This window comes from Diplotaxodon limnothrissa, linkage group LG11 (assembly GCF_057381915.1).
Source record: "Diplotaxodon limnothrissa isolate DT_005_m linkage group LG11, D_limnothrissa_male_GT1.1, whole genome shotgun sequence".
Taxonomy (NCBI): Eukaryota; Metazoa; Chordata; class Actinopteri; order Cichliformes; family Cichlidae; genus Diplotaxodon; species Diplotaxodon limnothrissa.
In genome coordinates this window covers 17,639,660-17,655,416 of record NC_140606.1, presented here as the reverse complement: position 1 = coordinate 17,655,416, position 15,757 = coordinate 17,639,660, and the positions used below count along the sequence as shown (strand labels likewise).

At 39.9% G+C, this 15,757-nt stretch overlaps 1 protein-coding gene across 1 annotated transcript in view; it reads left to right on the top strand.

Moving 5' to 3' along the window:
- Nucleotides 1-15,757, top strand: part of cdkal1 (CDK5 regulatory subunit associated protein 1-like 1) — a 260,633-nt gene that overhangs the window by 236,092 nt on the left and 8,784 nt on the right. Inside the window, exons 13-14 of the mRNA XM_085366272.1 lie at nucleotides 4,562-4,645; nucleotides 9,464-9,628. Coding sequence (XP_085222398.1) covers nucleotides 4,562-4,645; nucleotides 9,464-9,628 — 249 coding nt within the window. The remainder of the gene's footprint in view (nucleotides 1-4,561; nucleotides 4,646-9,463; nucleotides 9,629-15,757) is intronic.

Below are 15,757 nucleotides of genomic sequence, written 5' to 3'. Positions count from 1 at the left end.
TCTTTAGCCCTGTTAAATCACACCCCACAGCGATTGTTCAGCAGCCAACAAAACAAACTATCTTTCTACAAGTAGCTACAAAAAAGCCGTGTGTGTGCCACTTTGTGCGTATGTCATAGTTGAGCAACGTTTATGTATTGTGTATGTTTATGTATGTGTTTGTGTGATAAACTGTGTGTGTATATAAGAATCATATGGATGGATAATGAGTGCAGAGGATAGTTGAGGTAAAAATGAGTGCGTCTGTGCAAGACTGTTGTGATAAAATGTACAATGGTTGCTAGAACGGCATTTAGCGTTGTGTTTGTAAGTCTACAAGCCACTGCTCAACAGTGGTGTTCAGGATTCTTCTCCACACAAACTGAGCTTTTCAACATTTCAGAACAAACCAAAGGCGGATGTTCAGGTTTACGACTCAAAAGAAGAAACTACAATACTGTTTCTGACAAAGTTTTTTTTTTTTTTTTGTCACTTTCTTTATTGCATACCTGCAGCACCACACAACATCACAGTCCGTCAGCAACCTTCTCCAAATTGAAAGAGGTGCATGCATTTACACACATGGTGTAACAGTAGTTACAGTACACTCATAATGTCGTAAATAACTGAAAAAATAATTGCAGACATTTGAACACGACGACAGGGATCAGTGATTTATATACTTGAGCTGCTTTTTTTTATTAGTTGACTGCTTTAAGTATTAAAATGTAGTCCCCATGTGAAGAAAACTCTAACCCAATGCATTAAATATCAGCTGCTGTGCTGTGAAATCTTGCACGTATTAAATAATTCTGTAATAGTGGTTTGTTGCATCATTGTGGGAATGTCTGAATGAAGCTGTGACGGGCATGAATGTAATACTAACCTATGTCTGAATGACGTTACGTATCCCACTACAACATGCACCGACTGCTTCTCGCCCGGATTAGTCTTCCTGCTCAAAATGAAAACGACAGCAGCAAAATCATTTGGATGATGTTTAGTGGCACAGATAAAAATGGTGATTAAAATTCAAAGCCACAGTCATCTCCTTGTTCTTGTTATGATGTGGATTAATTATCAATTAAACACATGATCCCGCAAATCTTTACTGGATCTTCGGTGTATCCTGGGATGTTGCTCTCTGGATGGTGAAATAAAAAACCATCATGCTGTGTAAAGACATTCAGTCCTTCTTTGTAAAGCTGTGACGTTCTTCAACAGATGGAGTAAATACAAATCTAAATACACATACATACGCAGATATGAGAGGAAAAAACAAGCCAAAACAAATGCATGCATAAACTGTTATAACTGGAGAACTACTTTGGAACTACTCCTTACAATATTTACATTATTTATTTTTTATTTAATTCAAAATGGTAAATATAAAGGTCAATCAAGTACAGTAAAAGTTGGTCAGCAGTTTTGGTACTGTGAGAAAGTGTTGAGTCCTGCTGGAAAAGATATCAGCATCTCTATGAAGCTTGTCAGCGAAAGAATGCATGAAATGCTCTGAAACCTCCAGTAGGTTGCAACATTGACTTTTTGACTTGATCATACATAGTGGGTAAACCTTCACCACCATTAGAAGATGACCACATGGGACCCTAAATCAGTACAGAATGAATAAACTTCACACTAGCTTGAATTATCCTGCCGTAGGACCTTAAGACTGTTTATAGGACCTTGATTTCCTTGACTTAAAATGTTACTTTCATCTAAAAAGGACCACTGAGCAGCAGTTCAGTACTTAGACACTTTTGACGTTGTCTCTGGTTCAGGGGTGGCTTGACATTGGTAATGTGACAGTTTAGCCACATTCCTACCCATCTGTGGCTTCATTCCCCGTGTTCTTGAATCGACTTTTCTTGACAGTCCTCTTAAGGCTACGGTCATCCCTGTTGCTTGTGTGTGCACTTTTTCCTGCCACACTTTCCTCTACCACTTAGTTTTCCATGCAGCACTGTGAACAGTCAGCCTTTTTTGAAATGACCTTCTGTGGCTCGCCTTCCTTCTAGACGGTGTTGATGATGGTCATCTGGGCCACTGTCAAGTTTGCAGTCTTCCCCAAGATTGTGTTTGCATGTACAGAGCTAAATTAAGCTACACAGTATTTTACTGTTTGAGCAGTAATGTGTTGAAAAGCTGAATTAAAGATACCAGGGTTCAATCAAAATTAAAATTAAAGAGAAGTTTGACATATGCACTTAGACTCCATGAAAATTACATTTTTATCAATTAAATTACAAAAAATAACTTTTTCAACAATACTTTCTTTTTTAGATGCACTCAGGCAACATTAGTGTGTGTGCATACATTTCCACATACATTTTATATTTATAATTTTGTAATGTACTTGAAGGGGAAAGGAGAATTTGACTGACTAAATAAAAGGTATTTTTTATCTTCCTGGAAAAATATTTTGTTTTCAGTTTAAGTGCACTAAGAAAGGCAACAATTGAGTGCTTGCTGTCCAGTAATAATGGTCTTATGTTTGTTTGTTTTTTACCCACTTCTCCCCCTGAAAATAAAACCCTTCAAATAAAAACAATTTATTTGATTGCTTTTTGAGTCTGTCTCATCCTCTGCAGGTGTTCTCTGTGAGAGTCAGTCAATGATGAGAGGAAGTGGCTGAAAACAAAGAGACAGCCCAGAGACAGTAGAGAGGGATGTAAGAAAAAGGGTAAACATGGAAAAAAAAAAAAGGAAGAAGAGAGCGCAGAATATGGACGTCTGCAAAAATGGAAATACCTTGGGCGATATGTCAGAGCCATGACTTCTAAGGCTCTGACATTTTGCTAAGGAAATGATCAGTCAGCATACTCTGAGTAAAGGTCTCATCACTGACAGAGTTAAAATGCAAATGCTACCCACAGGACACCTGAATTTGAAACATTTTCAAATGCAGTTAGGTCCAAAAATGTTTAAACGGTGACACTTTTCTCACAGTTGAAGTTGCACAGTGTTGCTTTAAGCCCTGAATGCTGTCAGCCTGTTTTCATGGGCTCAAATGAAATGGACAGTTTACTCAAAACTGTTAAATTAAAAAGTATGGCTACTTTTTTCATTATTGTTTTTTCATTAATTAGAAGATCAAAGCCTGGCTTCGGTTTAAACTCTCATGTTGGCTTTTAAAAAGTACTTCTGTGAACCCCAAGTCGAAGCAGATATCAGTGCAAGTTGTCTTAGCCTGCAAAAAGAAAACAAATCCATCTGAGAGACGGTGTGAACATTAGAACATCCACAGTTTGGTACATTGTGCTGTGTTTGGCAACATAAACCGGCCTGGAAATCCTCAAGACGGGTGTGTGGTGATCAGTCATGATATAGAAAAACCTCTTCACAACAAGGTCATGAAAAATCTCCAGGAGGCAGGAAATTATGTATGAGAAAACTATGAAAACAAACAATCTAATACTAAGTAAAAGACAAAGAAAATAATTAAAAGTTCAAATATGGAGAAAAAGGAGCAACTGAAACAGGCTGCATGCCAGGTGATGCATGTGCGCATTAATCAAGTCTACCATAAAGAGAAGAGTGAAAATACAAGGATTTAACACAAGTGAAGCTACTGATCCATTGGTCACTTTTAGTCACGGCTGTCCAAGAAGATGACCCTAAAGGTGATACTGGCCAAAGTTACGTCAGAGATGAAGGGAAGTATTAATGCATAATTTATACCTGTTAAATTATGTTTAAAATGAATTAGCCGTTTAGGAAATGTACGGGCGTATATATAGTCATGAAGCACAGAAACTGTGATGAATTGATTCTTGTTCAAATGTGGAAACGCTTCCCCCTTTTTGGTAAGAAAACTAGTCCTAAATAGATTTTATTCTTTCCTGTAGAACTTTCAAAAAAGTTATTCTACTCTTCTATGAATCCTTCGGAGAGTCAACAACATTCCTCCACAAAAATGTGCTTTCTCTCATTTCATCCGACACTAAATTGCCAGATGGGGAGACCTTGTAGTATTTGATTTTCTGATGTCCTGAATAGACTGTTTTCTGTATGCATCTGAATTGCATCGTGTGTAGACTTTTTTTTCTTCTTCTTTTTTTTTTAAATGCAGTTTTCTGAACTGAATAGTGCTCGCCATCTCTTTGCAAAGCACTAAAACTGAAGTGGCTCTGAAACCTTGAGATTTTAATTAAAAGGTGAACAGCGGGCACTAACATAAAACTTGAAAAAAACGTGAAAGAGCAAAGCTTTTATTGAATTTTGGATCTCCGTGAATAGAAGCTTGACTGAGGAAGCTTGCTTTAATTAAAACTGAAGAAGAAACGCGGCCTATGTAACAAAAACTGCAACCCCATAGCCAACGCATCTATGCACGGCAGACATTCATAAACGTCTGCTGTGCATGTGTACGCTGCAGCAGTAAATGTATTCTTTTTCAGCAAAACTAGCACAGTTTTATTGGATGAGCTTAAATCAAATGGCTTTACAGCTTGTTTATTGTGAGTGGTTAATTGATGTCCACCTTTAATATAGTACAATTTTTCCTTTTTGTCTGAGTAAATCCATTGGATAACTTCTTTCTCTCTCCTTTTCACTCTTCCTCCCTCTGTCTGTGCAGGTAGGGGAGAGACAGCATGTGTTGGTGACAGAGGAGTCATTTGATTCCCAATACTATGTGGCTCACAACAAGTACTACGAACAGGTAAGGTTATTGTCCAGATACATTAACCAACGACTCAAGCACAGAATCCATAAATCGTGTTTGTTTCTCACCGTTTATATATCAAATATATTTCTTAAATGCAATCTCAAGGAGCCAGTGAGGATAACTGTGAGCTGTGCCTTTGCTGAATTTAATTGTTCTCTACCAAATAAAAAGTGTGAATTTTAGTGTGGTAATATTTAAAAAAATATTTTGATAGTGAAAATTTAATCTAAGTGCACAGACTTATGAATAGCTTGTCTGCTAAAGAACCATTTAGCCAAGCTCTTGCACTGTATGCATCAATAATGCTTAAGATGCTCTCCACATACACTTTCCTCCATAGAAAACTCTAGCGGAAAGGCAAATTAATCAATAATTTAACGAATATGTTTTTTCAGTGTGAAACTTTTCCAACTCTTCTTCATGTCTCAGGACTAGTCACATTAGGTGTCAAATATTTGAGCTTGTATTGAGTAAACTAGGTTAGTTGTAATATCAAGCACACTCACAAATACACACATACACCCTGCGGTGGTCATGGCAGCATTTGGAGGCTGATAGCAGCAGTACTATTTTTTTTTTTAACTGTACTAACATTAAGGTCAGCCCTAAAGACATGAACATTCCATCCTGCAACCTCACACACACATATACCTTTGCATGGCTTCAAAGACCCTCTCAACCTGTGAAAAATCCACTTTAAAACATCTTCAAATAAATCAATTTCCTCCTGCTTTAACCATCATCAGAAACGTGTTTGAAGTTATGCTTTTTATTAGCAGGGAGGGCAAAGGATGGTAATAATTTTTCCTCCCTTCCACTTCCCTCTCCTCCCCTCTTCTCCTCCTCCTTTGCACTTTCTTCTGTAGGCTATAAACTTCAGTTACAAGTGTTACTCGGTTCATGTGTGCGTTGCATGAGTGCGCACTCCTTAATGCGTGCCTGGATTTGTGTATGTCTTGGCATGTGTGTCAGCTGACCGTACTTAAGCACAATCTCTGACCCTCTTGTGTTGAAATATCCATACTCCTGCTGAACATGCAAACACTTTAAACATTTGCCTAAAATAGTTTGGGACGCTCTAGTGCTGTTAAAACAGACTCCACAGGCAATAGTCCCATAAGTCCCGTAAGTGGTGAGGTGCACACTCCATGAATCACACTTGTCTTTTCAGCACATCAAACAGATGCTTGGTATGAATTAGACTGGGAATGCTGGGAAAGGGAACACCTGGAAATCAGTCATCTTCTTCAAATCATTCCTGAAGAATTTTTGCATTTTTATAGCTGTAAGAGCCCACGTGTAAGACTACAGTTTAATTAGCTGCCAGTAACTTGTAGTGGGATGTCGTGCTTCCCATCATTTACAAAGTGATCCCTAATTTTGCTGCAAAATAGCCATTTAATAAGTTTGTAACTACAACATTCTTTGATAAAATCAAGCTTTTTTGTCACTTAGGCCAGCGGTCCCCAACCCCCGGGCCTCGGACCGGTACCGGTCCGTGAGTCGTTTGGTACCGGGCCGCGAGAGTTGAGGCTCAGGTATGAAATGTGTGGTTTTCAGGGTTTTTATCGGTTTTCAGCGTTATTTTGTTATCGTTTTTATCGTTAACTCGGTTTTCCTGGGTCTTTTCACGTGTGTTATGAATAAATCTTCTTTTTTTCGGTACCAGTACTAGTTTTATTTTGTTGTATTTATCCGCGACACCTTAAAGGCTGGTCCGTGAAAATAATGTCGGGCATAAACCGGTCCGTGGCGCAAAAAAGGTTGGGGACCGCTGACTTAGGCTACAGCCACACTAGCCCGGATAGATTTGAAAATGGTGTTTTTGTCCGCATCCACACTAGCGTTTTCAGTCGTTTTCACAGAGTTGTGCGTCCACATTGAAACGGCCGAAAACGCTTACGTTCCAGTCCTGCGCATGCGTGAAACGAAAGAAGATTCGACGTGCCACATTTCTGTCTGCCGCTTATTTGCTTTCCCGAAAAATGATGAGGAAAAGCACAGTTTTTTAAATGGATTAACAATGAGGTGGAGTTGTTGCTGCGAGTAACACAAAACTACAAAGTTGCAAAAGCGAGTGAGAGTTAAAGAATTTGAAGAAAAGCTATCTGGAGCATGCACAGACTGATATTAATATTTAATAGGGCTGTTAAAACTGAGAGCAAGCAAAACAACTGCTGTATAATGCCCTCCGCTATCTTAGTTTAATTGGTCACATGACTGCATCACATGACTAACATGTGTCATTGTTTTAGAAACTCTCCGTTTTCGCTGTCCACACTGCGACGCGAAAGCACCGTTTTCAAATGTACGCGTTTTCGAGAGCGTTTTCAAAAAGCTGCGTTTTCCATCAAAAGCTGTGATTTTCCACCATTTCCGTGTCGGTGTGGACGGGAGGCCAAAATGGAGAGAAAACGACGGACGTAGCCTTAGGTGATGTTTATGAAACGAGTGCTCATAAAGCACCGGCTCTTCCTCTTACACGCTCACTTTTATGAGTCTCACTGCAAACACATTGGTTCTGTTTTAACCCAGGTGTTCATAGCAATAGTAGGTAAGTCACAGGAAAAGGGCATGAAAGGGGTCATGGGCAACAGACTGAAAGTTACAACCAGCTTCATTTGGAATCCGTCTAAAACAGAGAGGTTAATAGACACATGGCAGAGAAAACAAAAGGTGGTGACCTGAAACATAACAGATACATTCAGGAGACATTAACTTGTCCAAAAGGAGCGTTATATGGGACCATTAAGGCAGCTCACTGATCTCCAGTTCATACACATTATACATTACAGATGTTGTGAGTTCAGCCTCACTTTAATTCTTACCATATTGATCCATACAGATCTAATTATTCTAAAAAGATTGTGTAGCAATAAAAGTGTAAATGGATGGAATAATGGATGACGAGAAAGGGAAGTTAAGGTAGTTGAACTGTAAAAGAAATAGTGAGTTTGAGAGGAAAGGAAAGGAGGAGGATGTGCGGGCTGAAGGAAATGAGGAATAAGGAAGAGAGAGGTGTGAGAGTGAACAAATGGCCTAGTTTCACTTTGACACCATCAGATGGATATCTATCCTGACGGCTGTAATAGGTACCCAACCCACCTGTGTGTGTGTGTGTGTGTGTGTGTGTGTGTGTGTGTGTGTGTGTGTGTGTGTGTGTTAGTGTCTGAGTGAGGCAGCAGGAGAGGGGGTTTCCAATGAAATCAGACAAGCTCTTTCATCATTTAATCACTATGTAATGGGCAACGAATGACCCTCACCTACACACACACACAAAGACAGCTATCTCTTCCACAGCCCTGCGGTTTCACCTCTCCACTCACAGTCTGGCTGCTGGTAACTTACACGCACACACACAGCCTCTCTCTGTGGTCAGAGTGTTGAGCAGCAGGTGTGTTGATTGGGCAGACGTCGTGCTGGCTTTGTGTCTGTTTGGCCAGCACTCCGTCTCCTATCATATTTTACCAGCTGGATGAAGGCTGACAGATTAACACTGAGGCAGGCGTGCCTCTGCCATCAGACCAGTAACAATCTCTCCTCCAGTTCATACGCTATTCTCTGCTCAGTCAGTGCCTAAGCCCTGCAGAGTAGTGTAATGGTTAGACGGACCACCAGATGATCCGAGTCGGCACGTCAGCGCTTTGCTGAAGCCAATGTGTACAAGACATTGAATTCCCAGCATGTCTGAGGCTGATGACCCAAACTCTGATCTGTCCTTGGAAAGGATTAAACAAAAACGTTACAGGACTTATAGCAGGGACAAGGATCAGTGACATGCCATCTTATTATCATCATTATTCATTTTGTACATCATCTTTATCTTTGATGATGTATAATAATATGCTAACAAGTTCTCAAACAACTTTTTCAAAGGTTATTGTGTAGTGTCAGATGTAAACCATCTAGGTGGATGGATTTACATCTGCTATTATTCTCCTATGGTGTTCACAAAGCTTGATAAAAAATGATGCCTTCTTCACAAAGAAAGTCACACTTTTGCAGCGATTAGAATTTAAGAAGTTTTTATAACTGCCTGACATCCTTCAAAAATGCACACACACCAAATCATTTAATTAGTGTTTACTACATAAAACGACTGAATCTGAAAAGAAGAGCCGAAGAAAGGGAGTAAATCGGCACGATAATCATACACCATACATCATTATCAGCTTGTTGACTTTGTAGCTAGTTTGAAATTGTCTTTGAAGGAAAAAGTATTTTCATACAGTCTTTATTTACAGGAATAAGTCATTAAGAACAAATTCCCTTCCACATGAATCCGTAATTATAACTCTTTGTTTTCCCTTTCCTTCCTGCTGTGATCAGCTAAGATGTGCAGTTGCCATGGTGAAATAATAAGACAAACCAGCAAATCCTTCCCTCTGGTTTAGCGCCCAGCTGTTCCTGTACTTGTCGACCTTGAGGTCTTCCATAAATGGAACTGAAAGCACTCAGTTGGGGGGGTTTGTTTGTTTTTTTCCGCTGTCGTCGTCGTTGGTTTTTATTGTGACGCCGTGGACTGGCTAAATCAATATGGAGGTTGACAGATGTAAAGAACCAGGGAACATTATCTGGTGGAGTGGACGGTTATATAGGTCTGCTTTTTTATGTCAGCCACAGTAAAGTCTTTTAGTTATCTTCCATGTACTCCACAGAAGGCGACTAAGCGGCAAACAACACAATTTGAATCCATTAAATTCTACCTTGAAATTTTAGCAATATGGAGTTGTTAGAATTTTTGCCTTAAAGTGTTTTTTATTTGTGTATTTTTTTGCAGTGAAGTCAGTTATGATGTCCTCCGATTTGCAGGTGCTGGTACCTAAAAGGGTGGAGTTTAAAGGAAAGATGATTGTGGTGGACGTCTATGAGGCAGGAAAACACTTCATGAAAGGCAAACCAGTAGAGGAAAGTAAGCCGTTCACTCCTTCCATTGCCATGCCGCTTCAGAAAGGAGAGGTGTCTGGTCTGCTGCAGGTAAGCACATACATGCATGCTTACAGTTACAGTAATTAAATTAATGCCTAGATGTGTCATTGTCTTGTCAGTCACTCATTATGGTGCTATGACATTTTTAAATGGATGCACAAACAGATATCGTCTTTCAAATATTCATATACAGTATACCAAAAACACACTTGTTCAAAAAATGAAGAACACCAGGTGATCACAGTATAACACAATATAAGGTAAACTTCAGGGATATCAATGTGTCAAGTTACAAAGTATAAATCACTGTGAGTCCATTATCCCTGCTCTGGTCCACTGGAGAGGCAAAAACAACACAACTCCCAAAAAGGGAAGTTTTGTGCATGTTGGCTACAGATCAGTGCTCTCTCCTTCTCCCTCCTGACTAATTTCTCTCTACTTTCGCTTTAGGCTAGTGTGTCAATGTGACCATACCTACAGCCCATTCAGGCTGCACAAGCAGACCTGCTCCTCCAGGATTGCACTTCTGCACATGCCTTCACAAGACGTTTTGTGTCTCAGCACAGTCTCAGGAGTGTGAAGGAGAGCTGGACATGACCATAGAAGGGCACTGAGCCAGCAACAAGGCATGGTATCTGCTGCTTTATGTGATGAGAAACAGGAGGAGACATAAAATGCATGCAGCAGGCTACTTGTGCATGTTTCTACTCAGCCTATCAGAATCGGCCTCCGTGAGGGCGGCATGAGGGTTCTTGGTCCTTTATTATGATCTGTGCACAGGAGTGCTCACTGCACGGTGCGAATATGTACACGGCACCGTATGCTAACACAGTAGGTTACATGTGTGCATGTTACTGAAGAATTTTGTAGGGTTCTGGTAGAGCTCCTTGTACAAAAGAGCAGATTTAGGTCTTGGTGCTTGGTTGATGCACTTTTACAGACCTGTCCAGCTGTTCTTGTGTACAGTATTTACTCCCTATTCTTGAGACGGTGCTGGGAGACACAAAAAGCTTCTGGCGCCAATGAAAATGTCCTACTGCAAGAAGTGGAACACTTGTGCAATGTGAATGGGTTGCAGGTACTTTCCCATAATACCAAGAATGGCAAGAAAAGTAACAATGGTCTATGGCTCCAAAGACATTCTCCTTTTTTATTTTATTTTTTGGAGGTTTTGTTGTTGAGCCTCCTGTGCAACTGCTGTCACTTTAATTTGCACCAAAGCAGGTGAAAGTGACTTATGCTTCCAAAGTGGACACATATATATCCCTGAAGTTTAACTGACTCCACGATATACTTTCACGACCCAGTGTTCCCTTTTATTAAGACCACCTCACATGATGTGGTACTACTGGTTCCTGTTCTAATAGCCACTTGGTGGATAGTGCTCTGAACAAATCAGCTACAGCATCTTGGGAACAAGGTTTGTAGGTTGCTCTTTGTAAGCTACACTGTAAGCAAACTGATAGTTGTCCAAGGTGGAACAAATAGTGAACCTGAGACGGTGAGTTGTGTTGGAAGCAAATGTAATGTGCAGCAGGTACACCTAACAGATAATTACAGTCGCAAAAAAATGTTTAAAATCAGGATTAGGATGCGTTCATTGCTCATAAAGTGTGGTGTGGACTTCATCTTACACTCAGTTCTTTATGTATTTTGCAAATCAGATGAAGGTTATATATTGTATCAGCAGTAAGTACAGAAATCTTGGTCTGCAAACTCTTTCTTGGGACTATGGATGTATTTGATCAAATACTGGGGTCTTGTCTTTTTCAATTAGTGAGAGGATCTATATCTCACTCTGTGCACTTTCTTTATCAAAACTATTAAAATTTTGTTTACAACACGCTATTCAAATTGTGTGCACTCAGCAACTGAGTCAGGTGTGTATTTATGTTTGTCCATAATTTGAATCCATGCTCAGTCCTGTAGTTTAGGAAGAAGCCCCAGTGTATCATCCGTGAGATAAGTAATTTCAGATAAGCTGCAGGCCGGCTAAACTGTCCTTTTCAACACACACACACACGCACATGTACACACACACGCACATGTACACACAAAACCATGTTAATGTATCTGTTTCACTGCATGTTATTTTTCACTCTGACTAGCTATAGCTTATAGCTCAGGACATGGAGCCACAGAGCAGAATATGATACACTTTCTAATTTCACACTCCATCAGCCTTTACTGCCAGATGTAGAGGGAGGGGAAGAAAGGAACAGACAGAGACATGGTGGGAGGGGGCATGGATGAAGAGGAAAGCAAGCAGAAAGAGAAATGGAGAGCAGAAACTGAGATAAAAAAGAAAGGGAAAAGAAGGATTTCACAGGAAGCCAAGTGGCACGTCACTCAGCAGTAAAAAGTTCAGAAGAGGAGACTAGGCCTTGTAAAACTACTAGCTTTATGAATCCCGCAGGTCATCCAGCACACAAGCATTCGCCCCTCACCCAGCTTCATTCTCAAACGCTTGCAGTCTTCCAAAAGAAAATCTTACACAATAATCCAGGCCTTATTTTGTTGGACACTAAAGAAACATGTGGATTGCCCATAAATTCATACACACACACATCAGATCACACTTCAAGATAGATGAACCAAAATCACCTCAGGCAGCACTAAAAGAAAATGAAAAAACAAAAAAACAACACACCAGTAATCCCTTCAAAAATGAAACGATGGGCCTGTATAGAGCCAGTTTACCCAAACGTCTACTGGTAACTTGTTTTCTCGAAAACCTCTGTAGAGGAGGCAGTTACACTCCAGCATCCCTAAGCTTGATTAAACTCGGATTCATGGAACTTTGACTCATTTTAACGAGACGGGCACTGTTAGATGTCCATACTTGATCGTTATCACTAAGTAATGGTTAAAAACAAACAGGGCTGCACATATATAAATGGTGTAAATAGTGCAACACAGACTAATTGTGGGTCGATTGTGCTAACTTTTGGAAATATTCACATATTGAATGCCCATTCAGATCCAGCAACAACCCAGCACTCTACCTGCACACTGTTTTTCATGCTTAATGGGCAAATACATATATTTCCAGCTATTCCCTTACCCAAGGTGAAATTCTGGAATTTTTTAAGGTGAGAAGGGAGATAAGGTCACTGAGAAGTAGAAGAGAATTTATGTTAAGAGGTTGAGTTTGACAGAAGGAAGAAGAGAGAGAATCTTTTGGAATTGCAGTAGCTGAATAGGAAACATTGATTTTTTTTTTTGATTTTTTTTGATTTTTTTTTTATATCCCTTTGCAAACAAAACTGCTGCTGTGAAGGTTTTTGAGTTTGACTGTCTTGACTTGCTGGTACTTGAGCAAGTCAAGGACTTAGCAAATGACAACAAAATGTAGAGAATTTATTTGGAGAAGTATCAAATGAACTGAAGGAAGGCAACTAAGAAATCAAGCTAAAAGACAAACAGAGGCAAACATTAGTGTTTGTCTTAATTAAATATTGTGTCTGAACTTGAAAAGTTCCGTTTATGCTTCTCTGCTTTCCATGGTGTATTTGCAATTAAGCACTGAGTTATATTAAGTAAAATCTCCAGTGATACTGACGATCTGCAATCCTGATGACCTGCATTGTCAGCTCTTAATGGTACTGAGTTGCACTTAAGCGGAGCGTAGTAATCGACCTACTCTCTGGGAAAAACAATAGTGTCTGGAAAAGACAGGCTTATTGTACGAGTATACAAAATGTTTTCCCATTTTGTTGAGTCTATTAAAAATTCCAAAGTTAAGAAAAAACATATATAAATATAGCAGGTGAACAGTATCTGAAAGCTATATTCTTTATAAATCCACTAAATACCTGACACATGACCCGAGAGATGCATCTGACCCTTCACTTGATACAGTTGACCTACTGTTCACTGAAGCCTCATCAGAAGTGGTTTCAAGAAGCCATTCTGTAAGAAACAGTAATGGGGAAAAGGGCTGAGGTAGAAGCACAGTGGCAGCAGGTGGAGTTCGTTATGGAGTGATTAATTAAAATTTGGATTTTTTTTGGTTTATTTTGTTTTCAATGTGTACAAATGAGGTCGAGAGAGAGGTGCAACAGTGAGTGTCTGCAGCTGAGTCCACTGCAGAAAAAGGTGGAGTAAGAGACGAACGAGTGATTGCAGTAAGGCGCATATTCACTCCTGTGTCTTGTGGCAGGGTCTATAATTGCAGGCTTATGGCAAAAGGAAAAAAAGAGCAGGATAAGAGACTGTGTGTGATGACGTGCATGATAGCTGGATGGCTGATAGAAGGAAAGAATCTGAGCTTTGTCGTTTCATCTAGGATGCAGAGGAGCAATGTAAGGCAAAAAAACCAAGAAAAAGAAAGTGGCAGATAAGTGGGTGGTTGGGATTGGCAGGGGAAAGGACTGAGGTCTGTAATGTCCAAAGTGAGATGTCTTTCATGTCAGAAATGGAGAGTAATGAATGCACAAAAGCCAGCATGTAGTGATGTGTGTGAGGACAAAGCATCATGGCCAGATGGATAGATGGATGCATTTATTGAAGAATAGGATATGAAAGCCTGCGTGGATAGCTGGGAAAAAGCGACAGATATATTTGGATGAATGTGGCTTAGTTGCCCAAAACTGGTGAATGAGTTGGTTTAATAGGTGCAGAGATGTGTGAATATATCAACAATGTATTACAGTTACAGATGGATGTGTAATGTGGATAAATTAATAGTGATCCAAAAGCATCCCCAAATTTTTTTGCAAAGAATATGTGTCTGTGACGATGCTTTTATGGACCAGATGAGGCAAAATCCACAGAAAACACAAAACCTCTGTTGGACGTTTTGGTTTTATTGTGTAACTAATCCCAAAGTGTAGTAAATTGTGTTTTTTTGCTTTAAACACTGGACAAGAAACACTTTTGATTTTCTACAGAGAGAGGAAGATCATCACCTTATGTATAGATCTTTTTGTGTGTATTGTTGAACCTCATGTCGGCCACCTTAAGATCTATAAACTGCTAAGTGTGCTTTTTTCCCACCATGTAATAAAAAGCATTAATGACACCATACTTTTTCTTTTATTGAGATGGATCACATCTTCCTTCTCTTTCCCGGTCTCTCGCTCTCTCTCTCTGTTACTCTCTCTACACCTGTTAGTCCTTCATTCACACAAATAGCACTTTCAACATGAGGGGAAGGACAGTAATGAGTCTTTTGGTGAGACACAATAGCAAAGAAAGCACATCATGGTGAAGGAAAACGTTTCTTCACCAGTCCTCATCTGCAGACGAAATTAAGGGGTTGAATGAGAGAGAGAGAGAGAGAGAGACTGGAAAATAAAGCAGGAATGATGGCGAGAGAGTGAGTGAGATGGAGAGATCAAGACTCAGAGAAGGAGCTTGGAGTGCCATATAATAATCAGCTCTTTTCACAGCATATTTCCTCAAGAAGACCAAGAGAATAGAGAGGGAGAAGAAAACTGCTCTGCTCCCTCAAGAGAGTAAATTGACAGCTTGTATGGAAGGCAGAATGTAAAAGGGAGAGATCTGGAGGAGGGAAAGAGGGAAGAATCTAGGTAGTGAACAATGTTCCTCCATAACCACAAATTGGCAGGATAACAGAAATGGAGTTGAAATTTGCCAGCTTTTTCTCTCTCTCCTTCTTTACGTTCGATGTAAATTCCCAGTAAGAGAAGGCATCTGGTCAGTTTGTAGTTTTTGAAATACATCTTCTAAATGCAACTAGAAAAAAAGGGGTTTTAGTACAGAGCGTGTGGGTGGGATTGCCTTTGCTTTGCATCATAGTGTTTATAGCACGTAAACTCAGACACACTTGCATATAGCAGTAGTCAATGGTAAAAGAAAGCTTATACACACATGTTGATTATTATACGTACACATTTCTAAGCACATACTTGCTTATGCTGTCTTCCCCAGTGTGCCTGGCAGACTCTGACTGGCCGCGGGCTGTATGAGGTGCTTCTGTTTTGTTTATGTGATGATTGCGTGTGTGTAAAAGAAGCAGTGGTGATGCACACAGACACGGAGCTCGCACAAAAGTCAGTATTTCTCTGTAGGAGTTCATTTTCCTTTATTTGTTCCTCCGGACTGACGTGCAATTGTTGTGAGTTCTTGCTTTGATGTTGCGTTATCCTCACGTGTTGTCATCTGCTTTGTCAAGAAAGAAGCCAAAATCAAAGATCGGGATGTAATTTTTGG